This window comes from Leopardus geoffroyi, chromosome A2, assembly GCF_018350155.1.
Source record: "Leopardus geoffroyi isolate Oge1 chromosome A2, O.geoffroyi_Oge1_pat1.0, whole genome shotgun sequence".
Taxonomy (NCBI): domain Eukaryota; kingdom Metazoa; phylum Chordata; class Mammalia; order Carnivora; family Felidae; genus Leopardus; species Leopardus geoffroyi.
Window position 1 is genome coordinate 5,023,177 of NC_059331.1, and position 12,421 is coordinate 5,035,597.

At 53.2% G+C, this 12,421-nt stretch overlaps 1 protein-coding gene across 2 annotated transcripts in view; it reads right to left on the reverse strand.

Annotated features, from left to right (window-relative positions):
* Window positions 1-6,417: 6,417 nt before the first annotated feature.
* Window positions 6,418-12,421, reverse strand: part of LOC123605202 (complement C3-like) — a 40,939-nt gene continuing 34,935 nt past the window's right edge. The window contains exons 32-41 of one of the 2 annotated variants that reach the window (XM_045491749.1): window positions 12,271-12,361; window positions 12,102-12,153; window positions 10,709-10,796; window positions 10,538-10,627; window positions 8,122-8,227; window positions 7,824-7,913; window positions 7,565-7,648; window positions 6,924-7,007; window positions 6,697-6,832; window positions 6,418-6,600 (exon numbers count right to left, since the gene is read on the reverse strand). In XM_045491749.1, the coding sequence (XP_045347705.1) occupies window positions 6,459-6,600; window positions 6,697-6,832; window positions 6,924-7,007; window positions 7,565-7,648; window positions 7,824-7,913; window positions 8,122-8,227; window positions 10,538-10,627; window positions 10,709-10,796; window positions 12,102-12,153; window positions 12,271-12,361 (963 nt within the window). In that variant the 3' untranslated portion in view covers window positions 6,418-6,458. Of the gene's footprint in view, window positions 6,601-6,696; window positions 6,833-6,923; window positions 7,008-7,564; window positions 7,649-7,823; window positions 7,914-8,121; window positions 8,228-8,382; window positions 8,425-10,537; window positions 10,628-10,708; window positions 10,797-12,101; window positions 12,154-12,270; window positions 12,362-12,421 lie in introns of those variants that run through there. The other variant, XM_045491750.1, reaches the window with a different exon arrangement.

Consider the following 12,421-nt stretch of genomic DNA (forward strand, 5'->3'; position numbering starts at 1 on the left):
TGCCCATTGTGCCCGGAAGTGTGGGAGAGGGATGGCAGGCAAGATAAGCCAGCAGGGGAGAGAGAGGAGGAGGCCTGGAGGATGGGATTCCCGTTAGCTGGCGTGCCCTGCCCAACATTCCAGCTATGGACAGCCGGAGGGCCAGGCTGCCTGAGTTGAGGCGAAGTGGGGTCTCTGGAAGGCACTTGACCCTAACACAGTATTGGCTATGTGTCCCCGATTCCAGTTGAACTGGTGTCCTGAGTTTCGTCTGGCACCCCAGCTGGAGGAAGGAGAAGAAGGGGAAGGAAGGGGGAGGCTTTCTGGGTGGGGGAGCCCAGGCACCCCTCTCCCCCCCACCCCCTTGAGTGCAGTGATTTCCCTGCTGCACCCCCACCCTCACCCTTGAGTCGGTGCCAGGCCTGGGAACAGCAGGGACTGCCCCTCCCCCCTGGCCCCCCACTTCCAGGATGGGGTCCTTGCGACACTGCTTTCTGAGATTTTCCCTCCAGGACCCATGGCCTGGGCACCTCCCCCACCATGCAGCCCAGGCCTCCCCTTCTCCCCCTACTCATTACTCATTAACTGGAAGGTAAACTTGGCCCGGCTGGATCTGATCTGCCCCATGGCTGCTTCCCCCGCTCCCCTGCACCCCTGACTCAAGCTCAGGAGAGGCCTGAGCATCAGGGACCCCCACCCTGGAGGGTGCAGGGGCAGACTGGACATTCACAGCCATGAATGTCCCTCTGAGCATTGGGTGACAAGCCAGTGGCCTGGGGCAGGCAGAGGCTCATCCTGGTGCCCCGCACGTGGTGAGGCCTCACCGCACATGGACTGTGTGTTTAGTGTTTCCAACACCTGCTTCTCTTCCTCACCTTGTTCGTTGACAGCCCTGCCCATCCTCCAAGCCATCCCCCATCGTCCTCCCTCTCCCCTGCACTCACTGTCCCAGTCCATCTGTCTGTTGTCTGCACCCCTGTGGTCTGTGGCCTCCCTGCTGCAGAATCACTTCTTCCAGCCCATGTACACACACAATATCGTATTTCATTCCCTGTGAAGTGGGGACGCTTATTATCACACCCATTTTACAGATGAGGAAACTGAGGTTCAGAGAAGTGGATTGACTTGCACTGGGCTACACTTAATCTGTCCCCTGTCCTGCACACACGTGCACAGAGACATGCACAGTGACACAGGAGACCCACCTGCCACAAGCCCTGAGCCCCTACTCACCAGCAGGGGTGTGGCCATCTCCCCCAGCAGCCAGCAGCAGCAGCAGGAGGCCCAGGCCCAGCTGGCACGCACTGCAGGGCTGTCTTCACCTGTGGCTGAGGCCCAGCCTCGTGAATGGGATGTCTGTCTGTCCATCCACCATATACACTGAGGGCCATAGAACTGTCTCCCCATGCCTGAGCAGATGAGGTCCTGAGTCACCTCAGGGCAGGGCTAGCATGGCTGGGTCCCTGAGGGCAGGGAAGAAACCACAATTGCCCAATGGTCCTGGGCTTCACACGCTGCAGACAGGCGCCTATGGGTACCTGGGTTCTGCCTTTGGTCACTCCGCGATCAAATATTTATAGATACGTGTGTGCCAGGCACTGTTCTAGGCTTGAGGCCACAGCTGTGAACAAGACAGACAAAAGTCCCTGGTGTTAAGGAGCTCCCATTGTTGGGGTGAGAGACAATGAGCCTGGTAAAGAAGAAAATACTGTATAGTGTTTGAGATGGTGGTTAAGGAAGTGCAAAATACAAGAGTGGTTGCATGCATGGATGCAAGTTCAAATTGGAACTCACAGACAGGTCGTGTAACCACCAGCCACTGGATTAACTAGGCTGAATCCAAGGCCTGGGAGTCGTCCCGGGGGCACCTCGAACTGGCCTGAGTAGCCCTCTTTCTCTTCTCCCCCACATCTCCCCTTTTCGCAAGCCCTGGCCATTCAGTCTCAACGTCTGATCTGAACCCAGCCGCCTGTTTCCAGACCCACTGCTATTGCCTTTGCTAAGTGCTGTGGGCTGAGTGTCTGTGCCCCTCCCCCGTTCATTTGGTGATGTCCTGATCACCTACCTGATGGCCTCTGTAGGTGGGGCCTTGGGGAGGCGGTTAGGTCAGGAGGGTGGAGTCTTCCTGAATGGGATGAGTGCTCCTGACAGGAGACTCTCTCCCTCCCTCTCTGTCTCTGCCATTTGAAGACGTTTGAGGACCCAGTGACAGGGCCACTGTCTACAAGCCAGGAACAGAGCCCTCACCAGAGCCCGACCAAGCTGGCACCTGTGTCTCAGACTTCCAGCCTCCGGAACCCTGAGAAATGCATGTCTGCCGATGAGGCGCCCGGTGTAGGGCATCTTGTTACAGCCGCCAGACTGCACTAACTCACTAGGGCATCCGTCATTTCTGGCTTGACTCTTGCAGTGGTTTCCAGCTGGACGTTCTCTCTGCCTCTTGCCACCTCATAATTCATTCTCTGCCCTCTACAAGTGTGAACTTGTGTATTTGTTTCCTTTAATTTATATGGTTTAATTTAATTTACTATTTTCTTTTATTTTAGAGGTGAAATTCACATAACGTAAAAGCAACCATTTTAAAGTGAGCAGTTCAGTGGTATTTAGGGCATTTCCACAGTCGGACAACTCTGTCTGGTCCCCAGACGTTTTCAGCGCCTCGAAAGGTAAGCCCATACCCATAAAGGAGTCCCCATCCCCGAGGCCTCCCAGCCCCTGCCAACCACTAGTCAGCTTTCCTGCTCTATGGAGTTACCTGTCCTGAATAGTTCAGGTATTTCAAAAAAGTGGAAATACACAACCTGTGGTCTTTTGTGTCTGGCTTCCTTCACTGAGTATAATGTTTTCAAGTCTCAGCCAGGTCCTTGCTTGTTAGGGCTGAGGAATGTTCTAGTGTATGGACACATCCCAGTTTGCTTGCCCATTCATGCGCTGAGGGATGCTTCAGTCGTTTCCACCTTTGGGCTACTGGGCAAAGTGCTGCTATGAGCATGCTCGCACGTATATTTGTCTGGGTACCAGCTTCCAAGTCTTTGGGCATATAGCTAGGATTGGAATTGCTACCATCAGCTTTCCAAACACATAAGTCAGCCTTCATGTCTTCCCTGCTTAAAATATTGCAGTGGCTTCCCACGGAGGCCTCAGGGGCTAGCACATTATGCCTTGTGGCCCAAATCCAGCCATCCCCCTCTGTGTGTACGGGAGTGGCTCACTTTAGTGAGCTGCAGATACCCACCAGGGGCTTCCCTCTCTGCCTGTTCCCCTCTCTGCTCCCAGTGCCCACCTCCCTGACTCACAGCCAGCATCTCACCACGTCCACGCCCTGTGCTGGTCATACTGGCCGCCACCTACATGTTGGAGAATCCTGTGTTGGTAACTACAGAGCACTGAGTGAATGAATCTCATCCTGGGGGTTGGTGGCTCAGCGAGTTGCCTTGCCTTTGACAAGCTCATCCAGAAGAGAAAGTAGACCTTGGGATGGAAGGGTTGGCTGGGATCTGGGTATCACTGGATCAGAGAGAAACGGACCTTGGGGTCACCTCCTACTGCTTCCACCTTTCTGGATCTCCAAACTGCTCCCCTTTGGGTGAATCCCTTATCATGGAGAGAACAGCTCTGGCTGCTGGGCATAGAGGATGCCCCCCACCCAGGATGGCCCATCCCATGTGAAGAAGGCATGGCGGGACACAAGTTTCCTCTCTTGTTTCAGAAGAACCTTCATGATCTCCTTGATTTTATCTTGGCCCTCAAACCTTAAGATATTTACTATCTGGCCCTTTATAGAAAAAGCTTGGCCTTCCCCTGAGCTTAGAGTAGACACAAAGTGATCTTCACTATCTTGAAGTCCATACCCTGTGCTCACTTGGCCTCAGGCATCTTGAGGACTTTGTATATACTGTTTCCTTCATCTGGAATGTTCTTTTCCAGATTCTCCATGGCTGGCTCCTCCTTGTCATCTGTGTGTTGGCTCAAGAATTCTCTCCTCACAGAAGCTATCCCTGTATTCCCTGACCATCTGCATTAGTCAGGGCTCTCCAGAGAAAGAACCAGTAATATCTCTATCTGTCCATCCATCCATCCATCCATCCACCCATCCATTCATCCATTCATCCATCCATCCATCCATCCATCCACCCATCTGTCCACTCGCCCATTTATCCATCCATCCATCCATCCATCCATCCATCCATCCATCCATCTGTCCGTCCATCCATTCGTCCATTTGTCCATCCATCCATCCATCCATCCATCTGTCCATTCGCCCATTTATCCATCCATCCATCCATCCATCCATCCATCCATCTGTCCGTCCATCCATTCGTCCATTTATCCATCCATCCACCCATCCATCCATCCATCCACCCATCCATCCATCTATTCATCCATTTATATATTCATTCATCCCTTCATCCACCCATCCATACATCCATTCATCTATTGCCTACTATCTATCATCTATCTATCTATCTATCTATCCATCACTTAACGATTTATATGTATGTATATGTACACACACACACACAATTTATTTTGAGGAATTGGCTCATGTGACTATGGGGTTTAGCAAGTCCAATATCGATGGAATACATCAACTCCACGCTATCTTTAGAATGTGAGTTTCAAAGATCATGTCTATGTTGTCACAGTCTGGAACCACAGGTGCTCAAACAAAAAAATATCAATGTATTAAAAACAAAAGGAAGGAAATTAATCCCAGGGCAGAAGAAAGGGAGAAATTGGCATGAAAAACATCACAAGAAGGACATAAAGGCGGGTGGGCGGGCGTCTGGTCAGAGGTCACCTAGTGAGGCTGGGACACCTAGTGAGTGGTGAGAATTTTTGAGTCTCCCATTGACAGAGGTGCCTGACATGCTGGAAGGAGCAGGGGTGCTGTGAATCTATTTCCCCTATATTCAGGGAATGGGGAGGTGGGGATCGCAGGACCTGGGGTCTTAGGGGAAATGGGCTGAGAAGGGGTGACTGCCAGGCTCAGGGATTTTCCCATGATGACCTCATCTACAGCCAGGAACTGGATCCCACCATCCATAGACCAAGACTTACTAGTGGTGTTATTAATCAGAAGAGGCATCCAGGGGCCCAGTTTCCAACAACAGCCAGTGAAATGATTTGCCTGTGGCTGCTGCCCCCCGCGCAGCTCAGGTGATGCTGTGACCACAATGCCCACTTCCCCCCTACCCCTGCAATCTGCTCTTGAAAACGGACTCATGCCTTCCCCTCCCTGGGTCACTCAAATGTGAAAACCTTGGCAAAGGTGAAAACCTTGCCAACCCTGCCCCTTATTGCCGCCGCCTGGGAACAGCCAGGTGGAATGCAGGCAAAGTAGTGAATGGCATTGCACATGCCCTAGAGATGATGGGCAAATGGAAAGAAGGTGAGAACAGGTGGGGAAGAAGGTGAGGAGGTAGAGGATCCAGGTGGGAGGAAGGAGAGGAGCAGGAGGATCCAGGTGGGAGGAAGGTGAGGAGGGGGAGGATCCAGGTGGGAGGAAGGTGAGGAGGCAGAGGATCCAGGTGGGAGGAAGGTGAGGAGGGGGAGGATCCAGGCGGGAGGAAGGTGAGGAGGCAGAGGATCCAGGTGGGAGGAAGGTGAGGAGGCAGAGGGTCCAGGTGGGAGGAAGGTGAGGAGGGGGAGGATCCAGGTGGGAGGAAGGTGAGGAGGTGGAGGACGATTGGGAAGAAGTTGAGCAGGGGGAAGATCCAGGTGGGAGGAAGGTGAGGAGGCAGAGGGTCCAGGTGGGAGGAAGGGGAGGAGGCGGAGGATCCAGGTGGGAGGAAGGTGAGGAGGCAGAGGGTCCAGGTGGGATGAAGGGGAGGAGGCGGAGGATCCAGGTGGGAGGAAGGTGAGGAGGCGGAGGGTCCAGGTGGGATGAAGGGGAGGAGGCAGAGGATCCAGGTGGGAGGAAGGTGAGGAGGGGGAGGATCCAGGTGGGAGGAAGGTGAGTAGGCAGAGGATCCAGGTGGGAGGAAGGTGAGGAGGCAGAGGATCCAGGTGGGAGGAAGGTGAGGAGGGGGAGGATCCAGGCGGGAGGAAGGTGAGGAGGCAGAGGACTGTGGAGCCCTCGTGCATAAGATGCTCGTGAGGGCTGGGGTAAAGCAGGTGAGGATACTGGTACCCACACAGTGGATGAGAGAAGGATGTAGGTGAAGATACTGGTGAGGACCCAGAGGAGGAGGCAGAGGACACACAGGTCACGATGCAGGCGGAAAGAAAGCAAGTAGGTGAGCGCTTGGCGCAAACTTCAGACTACGTGCAGGTGCAGTGCAGGTGCATGTGGGCACGGGCTCCCCGGGGGAGGAAGCAAACGTGTAGGTGATCCACAGGCAGGAAGGAGTTGGAAGGAGTTGCAGGGGAGGAAGCAGGGGATCACAGCTGCCTCTTCCTCCCTCTCCAAGACCTTCCGACTTTGGGAGACACATGAACTCTCAGTGAAGCTTTATTGTGGGGACTGTGGGCAGGGGTCAGTTGGGACAGCCAAAGACAACCATGTTCTCAGTGAAGTTGGCCAGGTCTTGGCACAGCTTCTCGTTCTCCTCATCCTGGCATTCATCAGCCTCTGGCCACTGTTCCAGCCAGGTGTCCTTCCCGATGATGTAGCTGATGCTGCGGGGAGGACGGCAGGTCAGGATCAGGGCAGGGAAAGCATGGGAAGGGGCGACCCACTGCGGGGGGTGGGGCATGCACAGGGCTGGCACTCACTTGGGTTTCTCTCCCCACAGGTCACCGGACATGCCCCACATGAGGTAGTGTTTCCCCTCCTGCAGCTTCAGGGCTTCTCTGCACTTGATGTGGCTGATGAACCTGCGCTCCTGTCCAACCTGCACCTCATCAGAGCCTGGAAGGGATGGACAGGGACGCTGAGTGGGGGAGGGCAGGGAACCAGCAAGAAGGAAGTGGAAAGACAGAACACAGACTGCAAGGCTGACCTGATTTGATGATCTGCTCGATGACCATTACGTAATCATCAAAGTCTTCTGACAGCTCCTTCTTGAGAAGCCTGGTCTTGTACACTGATGGGGGAGGAGGGGAAGGACGGTGGGGTCACGGGCAAGGGGGGCTGTGGGGACCCTCACCTGCAGGCGCACCTGGGCGTATGGCGTCCCCAAGGAGACACATGCAGGGTCACAGCCACACGTGCAACAGTCCCTGCCCCCCAGTAACACACCTGCCACATGTGTTCCCACAACCACCACGTCACACAGCCACACACGGCCATGTGCACAATTACACTCACCACAGTGGAGTCCTATGCATAACCTCCCATCCACTATCCCCCACAAGCACTGTCTCTTATCTCCATGGCTTGGCACGACTACAGTGTCACACACACGACGGGCAGACGACCATATCCGCTCTCACACTGGCTGCACACCCGGCCGACTCATTAGCGTGGCTCCCCATGCACTCATGGCCCCTCATAACACATTGACACCCACACACACATCGCCTGCAACCACAGCCTGACGTATAGCCATATGCAGCCAGGGGCACTCACAGCCAGTCTCACACACAGCCATGGCCACACAGTGTCGCTCACCCAGGCACCCACGTGCACGTGCCCACTCACCGTAGTCTACTCCTGGTTCACAGGCCTTGTCCAGACGCTCGTCCAGGGTGATCTTTTCATCCATTGGGTGCATGAAGCAGTTCTCTGTGTGGTGGATGAGTGGGGGACATGGTTGTATGACACGCGTTGTCCAGGGCCCCCCGCCCCTGGGTCCGTGTGGGTGTCCATGGGTGTGGGCTTTCAGAGGCCCCTCGGGCCACCCCCATGGAAGGAGGATCCGGGGGTGTGTGTCCACCCTTCCTGGCTTCTCTGCACCCACCCTCAGCACAGCGGCACATGTCTTTGTGACAGAGCTTGCTCAGCAACCCGCCTTCTTTGTCTGGGTGGTAGAACCGGATGCAATTCTCATCTGTGGGCAGAGTGGCAGGGAGGTGTCAGAGGGCTAGGGCCTCCAGCCCAGAGGCCCAGGGGCTTGGATTCCCAACTCCAGTCCCTCAGACCTGGAGAGGCCAGGTCCCCAACCCTGGGACCCTCAGGCCCCCGCCTTGCACGGATCCCTTGGACCCTCAGGCCACCCAGGCCCCCCAGGCCCCCCAGACCCTAGGTGGGCTGCTCACCCAGGTTGTAATAGGAGTACACCTTGACCGACCCGGGCTGGATAAGCCCCACGTTGAAGTACTGGTGCACCTTGAAGGTCAGACAGTCCTCCTGGTCATGTGAGATCTGGGGGGAAGGAGGAGGGTGGTCAGTGGGGCGACAGGTCGTGTGAGATCTGGGGGGGAAGGAGGAGACTGGTCAGTGGGGCAACAGGTCGTGTGAGATATGGGGGGAAGGAGGAGACTGGTCAGTGGGGCGACAGGTCGTGTGAGATCTGGGGGGAAGGAGGAGGCTGGTCAGTGGGGCGACAGGTCATGTGAGATCTGGGAGGGAAGGAGGAGACTGGTCATTGGGGCAACAGGTCGTGTGAGATCTGGGGGGGAAGGAGACTGGTCAGTGGGGCGACAGGTCGTGTGAGATCTGGGGGGGGAGGAGGAGGCTGGTCAGTGGGGCGACAGGTCGTGTGAGATCTGGGGGGAAGGAGGAGGCTGGTCAGTGGGGCGACAGGTCGTGTGAGATCTGGGGGGAAGGAGGAGGCTGGTCAGTGGGGCGACACGGAATGGAGCCCAGCATAGGGTCCTGGGGGTTGAGACAGTGGTGGAGAAAGTGAGGGAGCAGGAGTCTCCACCAAAAGATTGATGAGCACTTCAACACAGCCATTTCCACTTCTCCAAGGCTCACAGCTACATTATCCCTTCCTTTCCTAGTTCAGTGTGGCCATGTGATTGATCAGTTCTGGCCACCGGACTGCTGTCTCTGCCCATAAAAACATCCACGGTTAATGGTACTGAATGCTATATTTAAAAAGTAGTTGTTGGGGTGGCACCAGGAGGGCATAGTCAGTTAAATATCCGACTCTTTATCTCAGGTCAGGTCATGATCTCATGGGTTTGTGACTCTGAGCCCCACATTGGGCTCTGCTCTGACAGCACAGAGCCTTCTTGGGATTCTGTCTTTACTTCTCTCTGCCCCTCCCCTGCTTGTGTTCTCTCTCTGTCTCTCTCAAAATAAATAAACATTAGAAAATTGAAAAGAAAAACTTATTGAGAGGGTAGATCTTAAAAGTTCTCATCTGGGGCGCCTGGGTGGCGCAGTCGGTTAAGCGTCCGACTTCAGCCAGGTCACGATCTCGCGGTCCGTGAGTTCGAGCCCCGCGTCGGGCTCTGGGCTGATGGCTCAGAGCCTGGAGCCTGTTTCCGATTCTGTGTCTCCCTCTCTCTCTGCCCCTCCCCTGTTCATGCTCTGTCTCTCTCTGTCCCAAAAATAAATAAACGTTGGAAAAAAAAAATATCTTTAAAAGTTCTCATCACACACACACACACACACACACACACGCATGCATTAAAACCATGTGAAGTAATAGATGTGTTAAGTAAACTTATGGTGGTGATCATTTCCCAATATACACATACATCAAATCATTATGTTATGCACCTTAAACTTACACAATGTTGTATGTCAGTGACCTCTCATTCAAGCTGAAAAAATAAAGACAGAGAGAGAGACAGAAACAGACATAGATATGCATAGGTACGTATATGTGACAGGTGTGTTTGGAGGAACAGGCTAACTCTATGCAAATTAGTGAATTTGCATAGAGTGTATATGGAACTGTGTTTTACTGCTCTGCAATTTCCCTGTAAGGTTGGAATCCTATAAAAATTTAAGTGCACAAAAACTCCAGTACAAGAAAACGTCAACCACTAGCTCATGCACAATCCTCTTTTCTTCCAGGGAGGAGGGGTCCAGCAGAGGACTCTAAGATCCTAGGGATTGCAGAGCCCCAAGAAGGAATGTGAGCAGATCCCTGACTTAGTGTGTGGAGCAGAAAACCCTTCCCTTAGCCTCCCAACTGGACTTTACCTGAGTGGGAGGCACAAGACTCTTGTGTTGGGACCCTCATACTCTTGAGAGGCTTGTTACAGCAGCTAGTGTTACTTATGCTGACTAATATGCGGTGAGGGGACTTTGGGAATTTTGGAAGTTAGCAGGGGGCATGTGAGGATAGGGAAACGGAAAGATGTAAGTAGGGGAGAGGAGGAAGCTCAAGTCAATGTTAGAGAGGAAGGCAGTGACAGAAAGTCCGATGGAGAGCAAACACGGAGAGAGAAAACCCAGGGGGAGTGGAGCAAGGGGAATGCTTTTCAGCACTGAGCACTTTATTTTTTAAACCCAAGTGGCTCCCTTCAAAAGTTGTTTAGGACTATGATGAGAAGAAGTTGGAGGAAGCAAGTATAAAATGAGGTTGGAATGAGACTGGTCAGAAGTTAAGCTGCTTAGAAAAGATGAGATGACCTGGGTTGTCCACCTTACTTTATATGCCCCTTCCCTCCACCACCTAGCAGCAGCAGTCTGTGCTTGGGCCCCTGCTTGGGTCTCATGTGACCCAGATGCAGGCCAGTCTGTTGGAGGTCAGATCCCCATCGGAAGCCTTACCTTGTCCAGGTAGATGATGAGGGTGTTCTTATTGGAGAAGGCCTTGTTAAGCTCATACTTAGAGATGTATCTGTCAACGCCGTTGCTCAGCTGCGGAAGGGTAAGACTTGTGAAAATTGCCCTCAAGTCTTTGTCCACTGATGCCAGCCCCCAAGCCCAAGCCCTTCATACCAGGTCAAGGTCACCAGTGTCAGGAGAAAAGCCAGTCATCATGGATATATCCAGGATCGACATGGTAGCATCCTGGTCTCCCAAGTACCTGTATGGGGCAGGGGGAGGGTACTTGGGTCCCAGGGCAGGATCAGCCCTGGGGCACAGTGTCTGCACAAGGGGGTCTGGTCAGAGACTGGGGTTACTGGTTCCCACACAGCAGCACAGAAGGATATTAGATTGTGGGAAACATTCCCCAAATGGAATAAAGGAAAGGCAGTGTCATGGTCATGGTGACTAAAAGCTCAGGCTCTGGAGCCCCTTTGCACGGGTTCAAATCCCAGCTCCATATGACACTTGATGAGTCACTTGACCTCTCCATGCCTCAATTCGTCCAGAAAATGCAGACGAGAAAATGTTACCATGGTCTAGCTCAATAACGCCACGCCCCCAGCACCAGGGTACAGCAGTCGTAATTGCATAAAGTACGAGTACAAATCTTGTCTCTGGATCTTGAGTCCACCAATCATTGTGCAAATCACAGACACGCATCACGGTCAGTGACCAATCACGTCATTCCTTTCAAAGTCTGTCTGTGATGGGTCACTGAGCAGTTCATGCACAGACAGCAAGGCCTGTGGTTGTGGTACTTCCTTATCTCCCAGGGATAAGCCGCATGACGTTTCACAAAACTGGTCAACTGGCAGAGGGATCTGCCAGCCAAGATGAAAGGCAGCAGAGAAATGAAGACACTGGAGGTAAAATTTGAAAGCACAGAAATGGAGTTAGAGAAGGAACAGCGGACTGTGCGAATGTCACCCTTGCTGCCATTGGAGGGACCAACCGGCTGTCTTGTGACATCGGCCGCTCAAAAGATTAGAGTTGGAAGCTGACCTAACTTAGAAGGGAGCGTGACAATTCACTATGTCATAGGAAAGATGCCTGCTCAATCCCTACCCCAAGTGACACAACAGAAGGAAGACCCACAGCACTTTTGGTAAGTGTTTTACAAAGGAGAACAAGAATTGCTTGTTATCTCCATGTTCTAATGTTGTAGTTTACAGCCTGCTAAACAAATTCTCATGTTACTGTAATTTCCATTTCTCTGTACCTTCCTCACTGGCAGTTTGAGAGTTCTGAAGCTGTGATAAAACGCTTTAAAGGTCATGCAACAATGGCAACTTCCCCCACTGATTTGTTGACACTGCTTGAATAATTTCAGGTTATGGGGCCATCGCTCGTGTTGGACTGCCAATGCAAAGTGAGGACTGCCTGGGGTACCCACCTCCTGGCAGGTACTTCAGACAATACCAGATGCACAATACGCTCTTAGAAAGGATTAGGTCATGGAAAGGAGAAGTCTTGCTATAGACAGAGGAATGGCCAAGATGACCCCCAGTGACCCATCACTTACTTGGTACAGATGTCAAGGATCATGGTGTTCAGGGCTTCCTGAGGCCTCTTGACTAGAAACACAGACAGAAAAATGGGAGGGAGGTGTCCCTGGGTCCCAACTCAGGAAGGAGGCAGACATTCGAATGAGGGCGGGGGAAGGGTAACAGGTAGGGTCTTAACTCTTTTACCATCTTCAGGAGCTCGTCGTATATCAACCCTGAGGTCAAACTTCTTGCAGGTGTGTTTGCTTTTGAGCTTGGCATGGTACATTGTCACCACCTGGTGAGATCACAGGGCAAGGCAGTGTCAGCCCACTTGAGTTGAGAAGAGCGTCCCTCG